The sequence below is a fragment of the Haliotis rubra genome, unplaced genomic scaffold, assembly GCF_003918875.1.
Source record: "Haliotis rubra isolate DU_JTF1 unplaced genomic scaffold, ASM391887v1 Scf364, whole genome shotgun sequence".
Classification (NCBI taxonomy): Eukaryota; Metazoa; Mollusca; class Gastropoda; order Lepetellida; family Haliotidae; genus Haliotis; species Haliotis rubra.
Genome location: NW_025767040.1, coordinates 477,817 through 501,276, shown reverse-complemented (window position 1 = coordinate 501,276; position 23,460 = coordinate 477,817). Strand labels below are relative to the sequence as shown.

General features: G+C 41.9%; 1 protein-coding gene across 3 annotated transcripts; it reads left to right on the top strand.

Annotated features, from left to right (window-relative positions):
- The first annotated feature begins 2,009 nt into the window (after positions 1 to 2,009).
- LOC124285608 (alpha-(1,3)-fucosyltransferase C-like) lies at positions 2,010 to 17,316 on the top strand. 3 transcript variants are annotated; one of them, XM_046721873.1, is made up of 2 exons: positions 2,010 to 2,220; positions 15,243 to 17,316. In XM_046721873.1, the coding sequence occupies exons 1-2, from the start codon at positions 2,192 to 2,194 to the stop codon at positions 16,576 to 16,578; spliced, it is 1,365 nt and encodes a 454-aa protein (XP_046577829.1). In that variant the 5' UTR covers positions 2,010 to 2,191; the 3' UTR covers positions 16,579 to 17,316. The 3 variants fall into 3 exon arrangements, with proteins under 3 accessions (XP_046577829.1, XP_046577828.1, XP_046577830.1); XM_046721872.1 differs by lacking the exon at positions 2,010 to 2,220 and adding an exon at positions 6,545 to 6,695; XM_046721874.1 differs by lacking the exon at positions 2,010 to 2,220 and adding an exon at positions 10,397 to 10,681.
- The last annotated feature ends 6,144 nt before the right edge of the window (positions 17,317 to 23,460 follow it).

Sequence of the window (23,460 nt, the reverse complement as noted above, 5' to 3'; positions counted from 1 at the left end):
TCTTTCTTCAGGGCACTATAAAAGAACAAGAGATGGTAAGATGGTTAAATTGTTATTATTTCATTGCTGAGATCTGTGTGATGTACTCGATACACTGACAGTGCCATAATCAGTTCCATTAGGCTACACCGCCGTTTCAAAACATGGGTATACAGAATGTCAAGTCACAATATGGACGTCGAGAATGGAGATTGGCAGCCCGCAACCGATTTCGAATGGTCTGTGAGGACAGTCGACCTCTAAACATCTCAGCCCTGGTTCGTGAAGCCGGCAGAAATCTGTCACGTAGGTGACGTAGGACGATTTGACGGTCTTCTGCTCGTGACGTCACACGTGGACGACCCGACCTTGGGCGATCAGAAGTGGTGCCAGTTTGTTGTAGACGACCTCGCAAGTCATACACAGTACGACGGCTGCATCCCATTGCTCTTGCGACGTCAATAACTGATCTTCCCGCTTGCAACATGCCAACGGCACGTTCACGTTGCACATTTGACAATCTTGGCATTTCAAGTACCATTAGAACTGTGGTTTAAAAGTGTTTTTTCAATTCTTGAGGCCAATGCAAACACGTGCATATGAAGAAAACTTCGATGCGAAGATCACGTGATCGACTGCACGTGCAAAACCTGATTTGGCACTAACGTCATTTGCACGAGGAATGGATGGGTTTGAGTGGGTTTTGCTAACGTTTTTCTAGAGTCAAAAGATAGGGATCCCATTTCGGATACATAAATGTATCATCAGAGAAAAATTATTCATTACTTTTCAAATTACATTTTGTGAAGTTTCTTTTTTGACTCAGTATAGTTTGAATAGTTTCAGGAGCTTTAAGGAGCGCTCCTGTGGAATGTCTATTGTTGTGCTTAGGAATGCTATTGTTGTCCTCTGGAATGTTATTGTTCTCTTAGGAATGCTTTCGTCTGGCCTATCTGGATTACTTTCTCCCTACTCATACTTTGGATATAATCTTTCTATGGAATCCTAGAATGGACATTGTCGCGTTGTCGCATAGTCGCACTTTGGTTAATCTTACCACTTTTTGCTTGTTTTTGTGAGGGCGACAACGCGACAACGCGACAATGTCCTTCTAGGATTCCATATATTTCAAGTCTGTGTTTTTTAGTATACACATACAAATGTCAGTTATAATTATTAATATATTGGAGTAAGCTATAAACGTAATCAGCCGTCTGCAATTTGGAAAATATTAATGTGTCTTGAAGAGGTCCTTTCAAATAATTATACTGCAGTCCAAATGTCAGACAAATTCAAATGCATGCACACGCACGCACGCATGCACGCACGCACAACAGGACCAAACCCGGGATAGTACACCACTGAAATACACGTAAATGCAGCAGGAATTCCATGTTATGACCGTGTTCATATATTTCCTAACTTTGGGCGCATATTTCATATGAAACTGGGGGCGGTCGGTAGCCTAGTGGTTAAAGCGTTCGCTCGTCGATTCCCCACATGGGTACAATGTGTGAATCCCATTTCGCAATACGAAATCCCCGCGGTGATATTGCCGGAATATTGCTAAAAGCGGCGTAAAACCCAACTCACTCACTTACTGATGCTGTAACTTTGAAACATATGCTCATCGTATATGGCCACATGCACAAGAATGTAACCAGATTTGCAGATATTCCCATGCATGAATTCAAACTTCTGGAAATGTTTGATCATCGATTATTTCCAATACATTTCTTTTAATTGTAATTGTGTTGAAATTTCAGATTTATTTCTAATTAAGTTTACTGAGGTTGGCATGAATATTTCATTAGGTCCGGAAACATTTGTAAATACTGAAAATTTCAAATATATTCATGCCTTAGAAACTTATGGAGAACTCACTCACTCATTTACTCACTGCCACCAACCCTCCCACTCACTCACTCACTACCACCAACCCCCCCACTCACTCACTCACTCATGAAACCATCGCCACCAACCCCGCCACCCACCCTAGCCCTCAACGACACCGACCCCAACACTCACCCTGTCCCACAGTTCACAAAGCCGCCTGCATGGACTCCACAACTGCAAGCTGTACAACAATAGTCCTCTGTACTACATAATCGACCAACCATGAAGGCCTCCTATCTGCGGAGATGTTTTGGGGGAGCAGGAATACCCAGACCATCCACCCGTGTGACAGCGTGGACGAAGGTTACCCTACATAATGTGTGATAGCGTCTCTCGTTATATCCGGTACGTATACAGTTTGTATGTCAATGCCTGTGTAAAGCTGTATTACTGTGTTGCGACCACAAATAATACAACATAATTACTGCTAATGTCTAACAGTCCATGCCTACGATTAAATAAACGATGTCGAATAAACATGCCAACCACAGCGACTGTTTCTTCGACAAATCTATTCATAGTGTACCGTGCTGTATGTTTGTGTCCAGGAAGGGTTACGATTGTCCTATCTCAGTGCTGTTAGTTAGCATGGCCGGGTATTGACGTGTCAGGTATTCATGTACCAGAATATCGATAGTGCTAATGACATGGCGCGGCAACCAAGGCTGTTGGATATACCCTTTCTGTTGAAACATGTTGTACTTCACGATCCTTTTGATCTTTCCATGGTTGTTTGTCTGAACATGATTAATTAGATCGAATGAATAAAACCAAGTATGTTTGACTAAATCATATGGTAAGCACAGGCGTGTTGAGTACGAATATTTCCAAAGTCAAACCTCGTTAAACCGGACCTTTCGTTAAACGCTACCTTTAACTTTTACATCGTCCGGATTCATCCAGTGAATTCGTTCATCATATCCAGATGAACAGGTTACGGATAATCCTGATTGTCCAATATAGTATGTGTTTTTACTACGATATATTTATTATGATATATAACATTGGACTTTTTTATTAGAAGATTGGACATGTAAACCAACTGGGTAATCGAGGTGGTAAACATATTTATGTCATTTAAATCGGGAACTAATACACTTGACTTTCCATGATTAATGATTATTAGGCACTCCAGGGTTCATAGTTCCGTATAAGTAGAACTGGGATATAATACACTGGTATAACGATAGGTTGGTTGTTTAACGCCGCACTCAGCAATATTCCTGCTATATGGCGGCGGCCTGTAAATAATCGAGTCTGGGCCAACAATCCAGTAACAACTGTTTCATATGATCCGCGTTGGTATTGACATCCCTCGTGCCTTGTTTCAGATCTGATTCGAAAACGTGCTGTTTCATTAGTATGTTTTGTTTTATTGTTTTACGCCGCACCCAGCAATATTCCAGCTATATGATCAACATCATGAGCATCGATCTACGTAACTGGGATACGATGATATGTATCAACCACGTAGGCGAGCCTGACCACCCGATCCCGTTAGTCGCCTCTTACGATAAGCATGGGTTACTGAAGATCAATTCTAACCCGGATCTTCACGGGTCTACGGTCTGTATACTTTAATGAAATAATATTGCTATAATAGAGTAATATTGCCTCTCTAGTTTCTTAAACCTAGGTGTCGTGGGACCAAGAGGTCAAATGTACTGTAAGTACATGGTCTTTTTAGGCATTACACATTTCAAAACACATGGCTTGTTATGTTGCTTGTGTTAGCCCATGGTCATGCGTCGTTATGTCCTTGAAAATCCGGGTTACAATTTGCGAAGATCAATGCTCATGATGTCAGTCACCTGAATGTCTGGTTCTGATTCGATTATTTACAGACATCCCTCATATATAGCTGGCCTATAGGTGAGTGTGGCGTTAAATAAACGCAATCTCACAAGAAGCTCTGGTTCTTCGTGAGTGTGTGAGTTTATTTTTTTTCGATGCTTTTAGCAATATTCCAGCCGAACACACCAGAATAGGCTTCACACTTTGCACCCACGAAGGAAATCGAACCCGGGCCTTCAGTGTGATGAGCGAACGCTTTAACCACTAGGCTTCCCTCACTGCCCCTTCTTCATGAAGAGTCACGATATGCCTGAAATATTGCCTATGTGACGTTAAATAATAACTCACTCACTCACTCTTCATGAAGATGGTAGAGCCTTTTATTAAAACATTAAGTAATGACTGACTGACTGACTGAGTATGGTTTTACGCCGCTTTTAGCAATATTCCAGCAACATCACGGCGGGGCACACCAGAAATGGGCTTTCACACATTGTACCCGTGTGGGGATTCGAACCCGGGCCTTCGGCGTGACGAGCCAACGCTTTAACCACTAGGCTACCCCACCGCCCCTTAAGTAATGAACAAAAGAATCATGGATTCTCGATTACTGACTCTGTGAGGTAGCCTAGAGGTTGTTCAAAGTGTTCGCTTGTCACGATGAAAATATTAGTTCGATGCCCTTTACTAACTGTATGTGAAGCCCATTGTTGAAGTCAAGTCACAGCGACTAGACACTGGTATCGACGATAGGCCACACAGTATTCTACAGGTACTTCAGAAACATACTATAAAACCAGTTTTGATGAAGTCAGCGTTTATTAAACTAGGTATCGAGTGGCGGTAGAATCCCTGAACAATTTCAGTGTTGTCACAGATCGTCAGTTTGGTTGATGGGTGTGGCTGTCTAAGAAAGTAATTTGTTGTACGCAAAAATGACGGTTTTCTAAAAAAAACCAAACATTTCGTGTCTGGACCTGACAAAGCACTAGTTTGTTATGTTTAACAGTCAGTGTGGTGTAAGAAAACCCACTCATTTACTTATTGACTGAAAGAGTTGCGACGAGTTACGTCCCTTGCCCTAACTTGCAGGTAGGATACAATATATGCGTCTATTGGCAGAATCATTAATTACCCTTGGTACATAACAACATGTTCTGTGTGCGAGGGTTTCTGTAGACATTATTCTTGCAGTATTTTGGTCAGTATGATATGACAGAAATGCTGTTACAAAGACGTTAAACTTGACGCTTGACATGATTTTTGATTTTCGTTCTTTGAGATAAGCCCCATTGCAGTATCGACGCCCTCTGACTGGCGCGAACTTTACGGCACCTTGGTTACCATGGGATGTAACCAGGGAGATCGGGGTGGAAATCGATTCGGAGAATCTCGTCTTATACATTATTTGTCAGCAAATATTGTTGTGCGTGTGTTGACAAGTTGGCCGATCGCTACATGAATTATACATGTAGTTTGACATGCAGGGGACTGAAGGGCTCTTGTCAACTGTTTCAGTGTGTGCATGGGTACACAAGACACGGGGGCCGGTAGGGTATATGTAGCCTTGTGGTTAAGGCGTTCGCTCGTCACGCCGAAGTCCCGGGTACAATATGTGAAGCCCATTTCTGATGTCCCCCGCCGTGATATTGCAGGGAAAATGCTAAAAATGGCGTAAGCCTAACTCACTCACTTACTCACACTGCACTAACACCCACGCTCTCTCTCGCTCTCTCTCTCTCTCTCTCTCTCTCTCTCTCTCTCTCTCTCTCTCTCTCTCTCTCTCTCTCTCTCTCTCTCTCTCTCTCTCTCTCTCTCTCTCTCTCTCTCTCTCTCTCACACACTCTCCACACACCACACACACCACACACACACACACACACACACACACACACACACACACACACACACACACACACACCACACACACACACACTGGAGTGACTAATACACGAAACACAAATATATTGTGCTTGAATGAGTTTATAGAGTTCATAAATTTTAAAAGGTTATCAAATTAAGATGACACTACTCCCACTTTAAAAGGGATATGAAGGTGATACTTTAATTGCTAAATAGACCAGATGTTTGTTTTCGTTTGCTATACGAGTAGCAGACATCATGGTCGGTCTGTTGTCAAGGGTCATAACATTTTTTTGTGTGGTAACATTTTATATGACGAGTCGGTACGTTCTAGGTTCGAGTCGGCGGTGTTTGAATGAAAAAAAATGGATTTTTATTGTTTGTTTACTATTTATTTTTTATTCTTTTTGGTTGGCAATAAAATTAGGGTAGGTCAGGCGATGTGAAACACTGAAAATAAAAATGCTGCCTTAAATGGAAAAGATGGAAGTGGACTTACATATTTACTTACCGTTGCCAGGAGCTATTGGGATCCCAGTTTAGCAGTGGTCCTGACTCTTCATCTACTGATAGTATATTTTGCAACCCCCGTCAACCCCTTAAAAAAAAGTTTTTTTCCTCCACATGTGTACATTATGTGAAGCCCATTTCTGGTGTCCCCCACCGTGATATTACTGGAATATTGCTAAACGCGGCGTAAAACTAAGCTCACCCACTCACAATTGCAGAGTTTCTTGACCATGTATATTTAATCGCCTTTGTCGAGGATCTCGTGGACTCGCTGGTCAACACCGGCGTGATATACCTGGATTAGGTAACCAGGAATTACACAACAGATCACAATAGGTTCACGAATTATTAAACAATACTATGTACAAAACCCATTTGTTGGTTTGAGCTTGACAATGGACATGACAAACCTCCATTCAGTCTGTCCAAAGAAAACCATGTTTGTCATTCACGCGTGTCCGCAACATATCTCACTGTGCCAGTGTGTACGTTTGTCTGAAGAGGCATTTGTGCTGCTTGTATGTCTGTGTGGGGGTTAACGAGGATAGTCCCTTGTAATTAAAACCTCCGAAAGGTTCACCCTTACAAGCTTGCCTGACCCACTCGCTGACCCACACTATGGACAGTTACAGGGTCGCGGGAGTGAGACAATGGTAGGTACTTGTAATGTATATCCATTTGTTTATTAACTGCGGGTGATATGGTTGTAGCACATGTACTGCACACAGGTCTCAAATCAATGGAGGAATGTTGGTCTGGGACAATCGGGGAATGGATGACATTGTTCGGCAGCTTGAACCGAGTTTGCAGCAAATATTTTGTAATCCGTTAAAATATTAAGTTAAATTGCTGGCTGATGGTCTGTGACATGCTTTGGTTAAAAACCGGATAGAACTATAAGTGGAAGGGCTGTGTTGAGGTGTTGGGGTATTTAGGTAAGAGTTCCGCCCCTAACCCCCGCTTGAAATGTATTCTATTTATTAGGATTATTTCGAGGGTTTAGGGTTTGGGTCATCGTTAGGGTTAGGCTTACTTATAAAAAAACATCTACTCTTGGCATAGAATGATAAAAAACGAGGGTTACTGGCGGAAATCTTTCCTGTATTAAATTGTTTGATTTCAAAATGCTTTCTGATATTGCCACAGGAGTATATTTGAACATAGTCTGATCGTTATTTGGATGATATGATTTAAGTGAAATGCAAAGCATATTTTGCCTAGCTGACATTCCCAACTGCCCGGGTTAATGATATTTTGTCTCGAATGTTTACTCGAATCATCCATGTGTTATTCATTTCAAAGTTGGTATAATTGCGTTCGTATTAAAACCTGTTTGTTTGTAATATCCTGACAGGTGAATACTATGGAAACGACACCGCCATTGGTAGGGTGAAATCGACGTTCCGCGCAGTTGACAGATGTCTGTCAACATGAGAACATGTTCTATATACACAAGTACCGTTAGGGACCATTTCAAAAGTCCGATGTCGATAAAAACGTTAGTTGCACGAGTGTATGGATGCAGTGGTGATAACTGTGGTCCTGTATCGCGGGAAATCAACATTTTCAAAATTACCTTTTTCGGAGCCCAAGAAGTTGTCTCAAATCTTAAGAAATTCAGTTTTATATCCGACATCGAGGTTTTGAACCGATCCCTTTGATTATTTGTATCTGCAAAATAACCCTATTGTCATTAACGTGGCTTAGTTTATGAAAGCGTATTCATATAACATATTCATTTAAAACCTATGTGGATCGCCACTATACTGTGCATGAAAACAGCGTCATATTGATCCTTCAATGTGTTTGTTTACAAGCCCGAGTCACACGTCGATTAGATTTCCCACATGGGTACAGTGTGTAAAGCCCATTTCTGGTGTTCTCTGTGATATTGCTAAAAGCGGCATAAAATTAAACTCACTCACATTCAAATGCTTCACAGTTTTAATATAGCCTTGATTGTGTGTCCCATAAACTGACCTTCAGGCAACTGAACAGCGACGTTAACATATCAGGAGATGCACAGTAGGGCTGTGTGTGTTATATTGTATATTGATTCCCATGGCATGAATTAATACCTTGGGAGTATTGATTTATTGATATACAGGCGAGTCAATTGGTATATTCCGCGATCCTATGTGCACACTCCGAGACGGTAGTTATCCAACGGTTGGCGTCTTCAATCCAGCAGATCTGAAACCGGTCTACATCTTAGCTGTAGTTTGGAGTTATTATTGTTCTGATTGTGTACAGGGTGCCTCGCAGTTCTTTAAGTACAGTATACCCGCAAAGATGGGGGCGTTTGTCACGATTGCATTACTGTTTGATTGTACCATCGTGATCACGTCATGTCATTGTTGTTTTAGTTAGAGTGAGTGAGTGACTATGTTTTAGACCGCTTTTAGCAATATTCCAGTAATATCATGGCGTGGGACACCAGGCATGGGTTTCATACATTGAACCTGTGTGGGAAATCGAACATAGTATCCGAGGTGACGAGCGAACGCATTAACCACTAGGCTACCCCACCGCCCCTGTTTTGAGAGAAACAAATGATTCCTTTTAAATTGATTTGACCCGTGAAGATCCGGGTTAGAATTGAAGATCCGGGTTAGAATTGATCTTCAGTAACCCATGCTTGTCGTAAGAGGCGACTAACGAGATCGGGTGGTCAGCCTTGCTGACTTGTTTGACACATGTCATTATATCCCAGTTGCGTAGATCGATGCTCATGCTGTTGATCACTGGATTGTCTGGTCCAGACTCGATTATTTACAAGCCACCGCCATATAAGTGGAATATTGCTGAGTGCGGCGAAAAAACTCACTCACTCACTCACTCCTGTGGCGACTTGAGGAGTTGTGTACCACTCCTCATGCAGTGCGTATAGCGTTACCGCTTTCGTCTCTCCACAATGAGCCAGACGTGTTCAGATGGGGTCTGGGCTCTGTGTGACAAACATATATAAAAATGTCAGTCGTAGTAGTAGTTAGACCGGTGTCTCTATTATAGAAATGCTATTACTCATCCAGCAATAGAATATTTATGAGCGAGCACGTTTAATAACGGTGAGATGTGAATGTGCACCCTCTTGGTTAGTCCTAAACGTTACACCCTGCACTTAGGAGACCGCCGTTCTAAACGTGTGCATTGTCCCCGTCACCGCTAACATGTGTTTGTTCAGTTTGTGTAAATATTGTACCAATACCAATTTTATGTCCCATTAGTGTGTATGTGCTACGCAGGGCGGTGGGGTAGCCTAGTGGTTAAAGCGTTGGCTCGTCACGCCGAAGACCCGGGTTCGAATCCCCACATGGGTACATTGTGTGAAGCCCATTTCTGGTGTCCCTCGCCGTGATGTTGCTGGAATATTGCTAAAAGCGGCGTAAAACCAAACTCAGTCAGTCAGTCAGTATGTGCTACGCAAGAGCCCGTGAATCTGATTCGCATATCTGTTTTCAACATACCCTGTCTACTCAACATACCCTGGCTACAGGCAAACACTGTTATGTTGAACGTGATGTGTGCACATTTCAGTTGTCTCGAAGTAAAAGCATAGTCCCTGCATATTCCTTCCGAACTTCGGATGACTCGAAGTATTTGCTTCAGTTTCAACACAACGGTGTTTCACTGTATATGACATCGTTTGATATGATTATCTTAATCGTAACAATTCATTTGTGACGTAAGTACCACCGATATGCATCTTATTCAAACATGTTCAAATAAGTTGCAGTTGTACGCTTCAGGCGTCCCCGAAACTTAAGACCGTGGGCTCTTAGGCTGGCGGGCTTCCCCAAAGGGAAGAGTTCCTTCCGTTCCCCCATTTCTTTCTTCTGCAGGTAAGAGAGGTAACGCAATGTGGTTCGACCCTATATATTGTAATTAATTTTTGCTTTTAGTTATTTTTGTGAGTTCTCTAGTACTTGTTGTGTTAGGTTTGGTTAATAATTTTAGTATATATTAATTTATAAATATTATTTTGGATGGGGGAACGGGAGGAACTCTTACTTATAGAACAGTTCAAACATGCATCAATCCAGACTTTGTTCCCACGCCATCATATAACTGATAATACCGTTCAAGGTAGACTTGCACACGTCTCTAATGTAATAAGGTAAGGGGCGGTGGGATAGCCCAATAGCGTTCGCACGTCACGCCGAAGACTAGGGTTCGATTCCCTACATGGGTACAATGTGTGAAGCCCATTTCTGGTGTCCCCGCCGTGATATTGCTGGAATATTGCAAAAAGCGGCGTAGAACCTAAACTCACTCACTCACTCCAGACTGGTGGATTAAATTATGTCGACGGTGTACTGCACAGATACTAGTGTTACTTCCTCAACATGTGACACGCACAGCTGTATTGTATAAATATCCGGATTCGCTGGGTTATCCGGACCTGGCCACTTCAGGTCATCGCTGCTACGAAACGCTAACGCCCCTGGTTATGTGAGATAAACGCGATAGCTCCCCGATCACTGAGGTCCATACAAAGCGAGCGGGTTATTTTTACCAAGCACACCCGTCAAGTAGGTCAAGACATTCTGTACAACTGCCTCCCTCCCTGTTCCACCCGACAGGACACGCATAGTTCTACTGTCGACAGAGACCAAAACATCCCTGAAATGTCTCTAAGGTAGGTGCATATATTGCTTGCCTATGTTCTTTTATATAAAAAATAATCAGTGAGCTTAGTGCACAGTATACAATCTTCTGTGTATAAATGGCTCGTACTCACTGAACAGCGTTCCGGTGCATGGTTATTGTTATTGTGGGTGTATGCTGTTATAGTACAGGAGTGTCACCTTATTTGTACTGTTAGGGAGACGTGGTGTGGGTTCGAGGGATGTTCTCTGCCAACTCGGGTTCTGATGAACTTTCGTCTGTGTCTCTAAGTATAAATGACCATCAGTGGCCCGGTTTGTAATGCAGCTGAAAGTAGGCAATTGACCAACACGGAAACAGTACTTGTGAAAACCCGGTTATGGTCACCCCAACCTCCCCCAGCCCAGCCCCAACTCCAAACAAAGCCGACATTGATCCTAGTCTCCTGCTGCCCACATCCACCTCTACCACGGCCAGGCCTTGATATTGCTGGAATATTGCTAAAAGCAAGAGTCAGAGATAGTCAAGGTTTACTGTAACACTAGCGGGTGAGATATTATATGTCAACAGCCTCTTTCACGATCGAAACAGTAACACAAGAGGAAGGTGAGGTGAGGTGAAATTGGGTTTAACGTCGTGCTTGAGAATATTTCGCTCATATGACGACGTGCATGCGTGTGTATGTGTATGTGTGGCTGCTTGTACTAGCCCAGACTTAAGCTGGTTTTATAGTGCTAGCCCACTGAGATACCACGCCGCAGTGAAGCATGAATACCCCACTCAGACACATTATACTGACTCCGAGCCAACCAGTCCTTGTTGTACCCGTTAATGCCGAGCGCCAGGCAGGGACCAACAAGTACCATATTTTAACGTCTTTTGGTATGACGCGGCCGGGGATCGAACCCGCGACCTTCCGCGTATCGGCAAACTAATCAAACTACTTCAATATCGGCAGTATCAGAAGGGGCCCACTTAGAAGGTGTTCACGATGCCGAGTAGAACGAAAGTAGCATACAAAATCGTATTTGATACCCAGATTCGAAGTTTGTAAGTAACATATTTTCAGTGAATTAACTTCCTATGTTACCTTTTCATGTTGAAATAGATTATTATGCTGTAGGTGTGTCTCTGTGATCCGCTGTTTGTCTTTGTAGATGACGTGTGACGTGTGCTTTTGAGATTTGTGTGCTGTAGTATTCGGAAATGAGGGGTGTGCAACTGGGACTCAGAAAGAAATAGATGGTATTCGTGATTCGGGGCCTATGTTGGTCAGCCTGACATACTTGGTTGGAGTAAAACGGTAAACAATGCTCTGAATAGGTGACATCTGGGGAGTTCAGATAATAGAGACCTTGACATGCTGTTTACTGTTGGGGTCGGTTATAACAGCATGTTATGACACGGTGGTTGTATGCAGGTCACAATGACCTAAGTCACAACAAATACTACTTGAAAACATTGGCGTTAGCAATTGTTCTTCTGGAAAAGCCTGGGCCCCTTTCCTCAAAGCGATCGTAGCGCTAAGATGATCGTAACTCCCATACTTTAACATAGACTTACGACTGTCGTAGCGTTACGATCGCTTTGAGGAACTGGGCCCTGGATGGGATGGTCAGGCTCGCTGTTCCGAAAGATTGATAGATAGACTGCTCTAGATTGATGTCAATCACTGGGTTGATTGTCTGGATTGACTGGATTATTTACAGACAGCTGTAATAGAGCTGGAATATTGCAGAAACAAAACAAAGTCAGCAGAATTGCATGGTTTGATACACGAAGGTTTCCTGTTCTGAGGCTGATAGTGATGGCGATGGTGAAGCTAATGCCATTGTATCAAATTCTCTTATGTTCGCTTTACTGTAATAGCGATTCTCTGCTCGTGGATGCTGTGACCCACAGTTGGCGAAATCTGCCACAGGATCTTTACACAGTAAACACATTGGAATACGAGGCTTCATAGCGGTTTTCTTATATTTATATATTTGTGACTATGTGACTATACTATGTGAAATATTTTATGGTGTTTGAAAATCATAGATCACTTGGTAATAGTCTTTAAATATAGACCCGTGAAGATTCGGTTAGAATATTGATCTTCAGTAGCCCATGCTTGTCGTAAGAGACGACTAACGGGATCGGGTGGTCAGGCTCGCTGTCTTGGTTGGCATATGTCATTGGTTCCCAATTGCGCAGATCAATGCTCATGCTGTTGATCACTGGATTGTCAGGTCCAGACTCGATTATTTACATACCGCCGCCATATAGCTGGCATATTGCTGAGTGCGGCGTAAAACTAAACTCACTCATTCACTCTTTAAATACATGTTTGACGTAGATCAGTACCTTTGCTTCGGAAGGTACAAGGGTAAGGGTATTGTGTTGATCGCATAGGGCATAATGTTCCTCAGCTGCGAGAAAAATTGAGATAAGGAATCTTTTTATCTTTCACAGGACGACTGGCCTCATAATCTATTAAGGGGCGGTGGGGTAGCCTAATGGTTAAAGCGTTGGCTCGTCACGCCGAAGACCCGGGTTCGAATCCCCACATGGGCACAATGTGTGAAGCCCATTTCTGGTGTCCCCCGCTGTGATGTTGCTGGAATATTGCTAAAAGCGGCGTAAAAAACCAAACTCAGTCAGTCAGTCAGTCATAATCTATTAACGAGGTCGGTAAACACAAATTGTTTTTTAAATATGTTTGTAACATTTTAGCGACATTTTGAAGCGTGTATAACCCCAAGGTTTGATTCCAAGCAAACGGATGGTTTACAGTCGCCTGGTATATACATGTATACTCTGCCAAGCCAGGAGCCGTGCTTCGTGTCCATATCGATCAGAATATTTGCTTTCATCTGAGCTACATACAAAACACTCACTGACACTACAAGATTTATTGACTACACCTTCAGCTATATTTACTCACAACGTTAAGAGGCAAGACGAAGGACCAGTTTGCATGTTTACCCTCAACAGTGTATAATAGTAGTTCTATCCTTTACAGTAACATTGGGCTAAAGCTAAGGTTGAGTATGAGTTATCTCCCTTAGCTACAAGAACAAACTGCCGTTTGCTGTCATTAATGTGTTGATGAGAACGTTTGTGTATTATTGTTCAGTCCAAATGCACACGCAATCGATATGGGTCGGTTGTGTATACAGCAAACGTGGTTTGAGGGTATCAGCTTGAAGCCCTTGTTTACTCTATAAACTTAACGCGCCATTCTATTTTTACAATCGTTACACTCGTAATACTTTATTGATTAACATATCATATATAAATGATTATACCACGTTCTGAACTACTTTTGATTCAGGCATCATATAGCTGGAACATTGTTGAGGGAGGGATCGTATAACGGATCGAAGCAACATGCTCTCATGTATCTAGTAGTTTCGACAATATAATTTCCATCTTGATTTTCGGCAATGACGTACATGTATAAGTGTAAAATATGATGCATTTTTAACAATGAACCTGCAGTCTAAGTAAACTCAGGTTCCGTATTATTCGTTACACTGCTATAGCTGTGTAACGAATAATACTGAGCCTAAGTTTACTTAGAATGAACCTGCTAATTCGGCTATAGAATAATTATTAGGAACTTGAGTTTAACGGTGGCTTAATGGCCTGAAGGTCAGGCTCGGTGGTGTGGTTGACAGCGTGTTATCTGTGAGTGAATGAGTTTAGTTTTTATTCCAGCAATATCACGGCTGGGGACTACCACACATTGTACCCATCTGGGGAATCGAACCCGGGTCGAAGCGAGCGAACGTTTGAACCACTAAGCTACCCCACCGCCCCGCTCGTGTCATCAGAATGGCGTCAGATGTTGTAATAATATGTCACTGAACACACGGCACTTGTATGGATATCAACTTCTTTTAGTCTTTGTCACATTTCGGGGCAGTGGGGTAGCCTAGTGGTTTAAGAGGTCGCTCGTCACGCCGAAGACCCGGGTTCGATTCCCTACATGGGTACAATGTGTGAAGCCCATTTCTGGTGGCCCCCGCCGTGATATTGCTGGAATATTGCTAAAAGCAGCGCAAAACCATACTCAGAGTGACGAGAGGACGATTTAACCATTAGGCTACCCCAAATTAGTTATAAGGCTCGAATCATAATTCAGCTCTCGTAAGGTTGGAGTATTGCCTGGCTGACCGTTAATAAATATCTCGCAAGAATCCGAAATTAGGCACTGTATTTATATATGGATGGTTTGCATGGGCGTTATTCCATGATATCGGAAAGGTTTCAGATCAAGTATCAACAAAAACATAGAATACTTTAATGTTTACTTTAATAACATAGTTCGATTCGCGAGATACGTCAAACCGCAGTTTACTAGTAGTCACGTCTTTCATTATATATTCATAATCTTATTATGTTAGTTTGGGTCTTCAAGCATTTTTGACGACTGGGAGACCACATTTAAGGACGACTTAAGGGTGCCTCTGCCACTCCATCATTGATTTATTCAGTAGTAATATTTAGCACACTCTAATAATGTTTTTGCCTGTATAATCGTCCAAGGCATTTCTCCAGTTTGTTTCTTCATTAACCTAACGAAAATGTAAACTTTGTATTTTCAGTTGTCGGAAGCTCCTTCGACTACGGACAGTATTATGCATCATTTTGTCTCTGTCCCTGGTGACGCTGATCACCTTCCACGCCAGAGAGCCAGTACGAGTAGCCATATCCGGTATTGCGCAGAACCTACCCAGTTTACCTCGTGTAAGTCTTCCCAGATGGGAGAGACAACGCCAGTTTCTTGATAACGTGAATGTGTACAAAATAACAAATACTGATCCTTTGGCATGGACAAAAAGTGTCCTTCCGCCGCATCCCTCGGGGAAATTCATGAATAATATCAATCCTAATTTACGAGAAGTAACATTTAAGGACACAAATATCGCAGTTTTGGGCACAGGCGGAAGAATCCAAAATGGCGGCAAAGTAGTGCCGAAATCTCCGACCCAATCAAAGCTGGGACGGAAGCGAATCGTGGTTGTAAATAACCCAGGATGGAATTGGCTCAGAATGGGAGAAGTGGGATTAAAGGACTGCCCCGTTGACTGCATCTTGACCGATGATGTGTCCCACATACAAACGGCTGACGCCCTCATATTCTATGCTGTTGGATACTACGGAACAATACCCGTGCGAAAGTTAGGGCAGGTATGGGTTTTCTTCTCTCTGGAAAGTCCAACCTATTCCTTGTCCGGGTCTTTCGGACAACCCGGATGGCATGGTCAGATTAACTGGACAATGACATACAGATCGGACTCTGACATCTGGTATCCTTATGGTCGTGTTAATAGGCGGAAGGATTTACTTACAAAGAACTACACTGCTCTCGCAGTCAAAAAGACAAAACAAGCGGCTTGGGTGGTGAGCCATTGTTCGACATATAGTAAAAGAGAAGAATTTGTGCAGATGCTTAAACAGCACGTCCGTGTTGATACGTTTGGTGGGTGTGGTACTCTCCCTTGCGGAAATGAAGGCAGTTATGAGTGTTTTCAAATGTTGACTAACGATTATAAGTTTTATATGTCACTTGAGAACACGATGTGCTCTGACTATGTGACGGAGAAACTGTTCCGTACGATCATGGCGGCGGATATTGTGCCAGTAGTGAGGGGGTCTGCCGATTATACTAAATATATGCCCCCCAAGTCGTATATAAACGCTGATGATTTCAGCACTGTGGCAGAGCTTGGGAAATATCTTAATTACCTCGATACAAATACGACAGCATATGTTGAGTATTTACAGTGGAAAAAATATTATTTTGTTGTGGAAAAACCAAATCCCACTTGTGAGATTTGCATGAAGCTCTTAGAACCGGTGAAATATAAAAAGGTTTATGAAGATGTGTATTCTTGGTGGACGAAGGATATATGTCATTCACCCAAACAGATTGTTTGACGTAAAGTTTATTTGAGTGAATTGATACGAACTATTAGTTGACATTTGTTGTAACCTCAACGAAGTGTTGGTCATGAAAGTCGTCTTGTTATGACTGATTGGGATCATGGTCTCGCAGGAGAGGCATTTCACTGTCCAAAATTGCGTCCTTTAGATTTTCCAAGGTTCTTTTCATCATGAAACCCCTGTGTGGTCTATGTGCGTCTGCCCGGAGAGGAGGGTTGTGGTTAGATCCGTGTTGTTCCACAAGACGTTAAAATGATGGTACTTGGTCTTTCTCTGCTCGTCTAGCTCAGTGAAAGGACAGGTCGTAATGTGGTAGAGTAATGTATCGAAGTTAAACAACTCCGTTATGGCATCTCAGAGGGCTAGATATAAATATCACATACAGACAGACAGACAGACAGACAGACGCACACACTCAGGTTTCGTTGAAGGGCATAGTTTTTTTGTTTCACGTAGCCACCAAATTCTGAACATAGATCGGTCGGTCGGGAGAAAAACAACACATAAAGACGAAATTATCTGAATAGTGTTTTTTTATTCTTATTTACAATTTCTCGCGTTCTCTGGACTGCTTGTGGCAGCCACTGAGAGTAATTATTGTCTACAATAAAATGTCCTAATGACTTAATTTAGTGCTTGAATGCATGAGTTTATAGAGTTCATAAATTATAAAAGGTTATCAAATGAAAATGACACGACTACGACTGTACAAGGCATATGAAGGTCATACTTCAAAACAGACCAGTTTGCTTACGTTTCCACTGCTATGCCAGTGGCATGGCCGGTCTGGTGTCAAGGGACATAACTCTAATCTTTTTGGTGTGGGAAGATTTTATATGACGAGTCGGTACTATCTGAGTTCGAGCGGGTGTTGGAATGAAAAAGAAGGGATTTTTATTGTTTTTTTACTATTTATATTTTATTCTTTTTGGTTGGCAATAAAATTAGGGTCGGTCAGGCGATGAGAAACACAGAAAATAAAAATGCTGCCTAAAATGGAAAAGATGGAAGTGGACTTATATATTTACTTACCGTTGCCAGGAGCTATTGGGATCCCAGTTTAGCAGTGGTCCTGACTCTTCATCTACTGATAGTATATTTTGCAACCCCCGTCACGTAAAACTCAATATTCCGACATTTTTGGCCGTTAGTATCAAATGACAGTATTGAACCACTGACCATCGACCTACCGATCCAATCTCTGTACAGACCCATTACACCATTGGGAGAGGTCTTTGAATTTTGTTTTACAGGAATTTGTAAATATTCACAAATAAAATGAAAAAATTGTGCATAAAGGTTCTGCGTGAAGGACATTTATCTACTAGTTGACACTCTCAACAGGAGAGGGCAACATATTGCAAATGAATCATCAAATCCGAAACGTAATACATCGCCGTCAGGATCCAGATTTCCCATGTATTCCATTATGTACTGGAACCCAAATACCATCACATGCAATGTCCCTCAAGTTTAAAAATCCAATGTTATTATGTCATACACAATATCATCGATGGATCAAGTTGCACCAGGAACTGTAGCTTTCCTTTGAGGGCTTGCAAATAGGATAAAGGTTCAGGAGCAAAGACTGACAAATAAATCCGGGTTCTGAGGACGTTAGATATGCCGAAATACATGATGCCCCGTGAGGACGATAACTGGGACCCTTTTGATGCCTTTGTACACGTCTGTCAAAGTTTACCAATACACATGGTTCTTCGTTTTCAGGAAGTATTTCATTGATACATGTTGTCTGCGAGTGTAGAAAGGCAGAGCTACAGATAACATGTTGGGTCATTGAATTATGTACTCGCTTGTGCTCATCTCAATTGGGTATGATAATTTTCCTTTGAGTAACCAAACAAATTGTACCTACCTTACTCAAACTCAATTGGGTATTTTGCCATTAATTTTAAAAATATAATAAAACTTAAATGTTGGTTTACGTATTTGTTATTTATATTGATCTGTAAAATGAGAAACGATAAGAAAGACTGCAAATTGTCAAGTTTATATGCTTAAACAGAACCTCTCAGTAGACCTGTTATTTTATTTATCCACCGGTACACAAGCTAAGATTTGACATGTTTTTGTGTACGCAAGTAAGATCAAATTTATTGAGTATTTACAAAAATTCAAGCGTACTTGTACGCAATAGACTTAATAGGAATTGCGTTTTCACATAAATATTTGTGTAATTTACGCAGATACGCAGTAAATGCCAATTAAAATCTTTTCGGCCTGCACAGCGTCTTTGTTACAGTGCAATGACAAAAGTTACTCGTTTGTAAAATATACATCCTGATATTTGTTACTTCTTACAACCTCCAATTACTAGTATTCACCTTTATATAGAACCATTTTTCTCGTTTTGATAGTTTCCTTCCACTTTTGAAAGCTATTACATTTGCCTTATCGATATTGACATTCAATTTCCAATGATTACAGCGGTGCTCTAGCTCATTTATTAACTTTTGAAGTCCAGGTACTCTGCTCGAGAACATAATAATATCATCAGCACAATGGAGGAGAACAGGTGTCATAGTTTTCGGATGTAACTGGATGCCCTCGTTACTAGTTTCGTATATTGTAGTGATAGTTCAGTTATGAAGAACGACAACAGTTCTTCTTGTATTTCTTGTGATATTGTTTGGATATAGCTGAAGGCAGCGGCGGAAACGACGGTTGAAGGCAGCGACGGTTGAGATTTAATGAACGCTTCAGACAGCCTTGACTTAGCATACAGTGGTTGCGCATGACAGCTCAAGATGTAAATTCCGCTCCCTAGGACTGCCAAGACACTTCGTATTGCCATAACCCGTTGGTTGTATTAAGTCGGTGCCTCTTCTGTTGTTGACAATGACGAGTTTTGCCAATTGTTCAAGTATGGACAGGTACTATGAGCAGCAGCTTGTCTGATTTGGGTCTACAGCTTTATAATCATAGTGGACGCTGTCGAAAGACCAATAGGGGGCCTAAAGAACATGAACATGTTCGATGTCTTTCAGAAGGGATTAATTCAGAGTGGATGATGTCATTACCAGAGTGCGCAAACTGAAAAAGAGAGAACAGTATGGTGTATTTTATGTAATGAGTGTAGTGGTAGAATTTTCTTAAAATATCATTTCTTCACCGATCTCGTTCAAATTTGAAATATATGTTAATCATAACATATAAAAACAATATACGACTGCAAAAGTCTAGGTTTTTACTTTTAAAAATTATTGTCCAAACAATGATTCGAACCCCTGTGGAATAAACCTATTTTCTCCAACAGCTATCTAGAGTCTGTTCTGACTTTTAAACGAGCATTATCATCGTGTGTGAGTTTTTAGTTTTACGCCGCACTCAGCAATATTCCAGCTATATGGCGGCGGTCTGTAAATAATCTAGTCTGGACCAGACAATCCAGTGATCAACAGTAGGAGCATCGATCTGCGCAATTGGGAACCGATGACGTGTCAACCAAGTCAGCGAACCTGACCACCCGATCCCGTTAGTCGTCTCTTACGACAAGCATGGGTTACTGAAGATCAATATTCTAACTCGGACCTTCACGGGTGATCTTCGTGTGTAAGCATCGCTACATTACCGTACTTTTATATCAAAATATAAACATGGTGAAAGTGGCATCAAACGAAGAAAGGATTTGCAAAAAAACATGCATTAGTCTTTATCTTAACTCGAAAATGATTACTCTTTTTTCAAGATTCCAAAATTCCAAAACATTTGGAAAACTGCGCAAAGAGATTTTGTTGAGTTCTGTACATGTCACTAAGGATTAAGAATTTTCATTAATCTAATCAAGGGAGGATTTTCTTCACATTTACCGAAAGTAATTGAGACAAGTGGAGTCAATACCATTTTGATTATCAATCACTGAAAAGAATCTTTGAATTCCTTCTAATTTTTCATGACATTGGATGTTAAAACACATGCGCAACTTTGTCCCGCACAACAAACACACAGGGAAACATGGGCATTTGACACTAAACGTGACGTCGTTACATCACTCTTAGGGTAGGCAAGGAGTAGGCACCCACATAGGCACTGTTTGTACTATCCCGCCGCTCTGATCTGTTTATTTATAACCACCGGTCTAAAAGTCGTTCCATTCAATGAGGTTTCGCCAAGACGTTTTTCTTGATATTAATAAGCTTCACGGTTTCCGATAATTAAAAACGCTGTGACGCCGCCTCATGTATTTCATATTTGGATACGCGTGACGGTAACCGTACAAAATCCTCCCGGATTCAAGCGTGACTGTAGGAAGACAGGATAACTTCGACTGTCTAATAGTCACGATTCCCTTTATGTCGAGCAATATTCCAACAGATGTAGATTTGGGTGTCTGCATTTCCCAGCTCTTGAGGTACAATCGACCATACCATTTCTACGAAGTTTACAAAGAGCGACTTAAAACTCTCCCTAAATTAGCTGTTTGATCTAGTATTGGGAATCATCGATAAAAATTGGTTAGCGTCAATTTTCAGATTGTCCTATCCAGGTTGTTATTGCAGATATGTATAACATGATGCAACTTGCTACTTTAAAGTGATGACTGATATATCATGAACATAAACCTTCTGGGGTCTTCAAGAAATATTCAGTCATGACTTTTCAGTTAGTGAAGTGAGTTTTCTAAGAATTAAACAAGTTTTCAGGCCCTGACAACTTCGAAATTATGTTCCATCGTCAAGTGTTTCAAAGACTAAAACAGCAGTTCCAAAATCGTTTGTGTTCGATTATGAGAAAATGTGATCGATGGCTTGGTCGTTTGGTCACTTCGACCAATCTTCGATTATTTCAGACCCGGGTTCGATTCCCCACATGGGCACAATGTGTTAAGCCCATTTCTGGTGTCCCCCGCCGTGATGTTGCTGGAATATTGCTAAAAGCGGCGTAAAACTAAACTCAGTCAGTCGATTATTTCAATTAATCGGAACACCACTAGTTTGATCAGTGTTACAACATTCTTGGCCTAGTAAAACTTTCACAACGTTCTATGGTAAACCTATCTAAGATATTTACAAATTCTATGCATCGATGACAAAAATGACGCCAGATGTGTTTCCATTTTCTGACTTTGCTATATGTTCTCGTAGTTTATTTTCAGGATTAACGATTGACTTGGCTTTGGATTTGGGCAACGCACGCTCATGGTTTTGTATGGTGGCTGATAAGGACCATCGCTTTCTGATGGCCCTTATCAGCCACCATAGTTCGCGTACATCTGTTATCATCACTGTTTGATGGTGATGTTTATACACATGCGTATGCTAAGGTCGGGTTACAAGCTTACAATTTTTAGCAGAGACTTGTGATTATGGAAATGTTATTTGTCGCTTTTATTTATATGGAATGTATGTCAGCAATAAAACCCAAACTTATAATGCGACACAACCGAGAAATCAGAGCTTAAACCAATGAAGGAAAATGGACATCGGGGATGCTCGAATATATACAGACAGCTGTCATATAGCTGGAAATAGCTGAGTGTGACATTAAACAACAAACAAAACTCACTCACTCAGTCACTTACCTACTCCAGCGAGTCATGGCCTGTCGGGGCGGTGGGGTAGTCTAGTGGTTAAAGCGTTGACTCGTCACGCCGAAGACCCGGGTTCGAATCCCCACATGGGTACAATTTGTGAAGCCCATTTCTGGTGTCCCCCGCCTTGATGTTGCTGGAATATTGCTTAAAGCGGCGTAAAACCAAATTCAGTCAGTCATGGTCTGTCACTAGTACGTGGTATCATTGTTAAAGAAGCGCCATGAAAATCTTTTTTACTCGACCCGTAATTCGTGGCAATGTGAACCACTGACAAATTCAAATTGGACAGTCGTCCTGGCACTTATCATTGGATTCTTTTGTGAAAATATGGTCATTCTGCTTATCAAGTTCAGTGTAGGCACTCTTCACTCTTCTGTTCACGCTACTAAACTTGAATGAATCGCTATCACAAGGGCAGTTTTCATCTGGAATTCGCAGACTGTCCCGTGCTGGGATTCGAACCACGGACCTTCTAATCCGAAGTCGGACGCCTTGTCCACATGACCAAAGAGGTTAACCCCGTCAGCAAGCTGACAAGGTAAGGGTGTCATCTGTTTGATGGCTCCACGCCCTGCTACATACTCCCCCGTCAACAGAAGGCACGTCCCGAGCCGCATAGTTGGGTACTGAGACTTATTTTGCTCAAATTTGATATATACGTGCTCAGCCCCGCGTTGGGCGCCAATGTAGCGGCCATAAAATTTCCTAGTCCCGTGCTGGGATTCGAACCACGGACCTTCTAATCCGAAGGCGGACGCCTTGTCCACATGACCAAAGAGGTTAACCCCGTCAGCAAGCTGACATGGTAAGGATGTCATCTGTGGGATGACTCCACGTCCTGCTACATACCTATCAGTGTTGGTGAATCATGAACTGACCTTGTCGAAGACTAACTGGCTTCATCATTGTGTGTGAACGGAATTGTTTGTGTCTGTAAGCATGAATACTCCAGGAAACCGTGGATGGGTAGCCTTGTGGTTATAATATACATTTACCACTCCGACGATGACTGACTGAGTTTGGTTTTACGCCGCTTTTAGCAATATTCCAGCAACATCACGGCCGTGGAAGATGAGCCGCGATGTTGCTGGAATAGTGTTAAAAGCTGCGGATAGCAATACTCTCTCAAGGATGGCAACCTGCGTTTACATTAAGGAGACCCGGCCGTCGCGTCATCGGTTGTACGAGTTGTGGGAATATTCGAAACTGACGAAACCAAATAATACTTTGATGTATGGCTCAACCACTGTCCAATCAGAGTGTAATTAATTCCTTTATTCAAAGTTTGAATGGCTACTGGTCTGAATGGACTATTTCGGGGT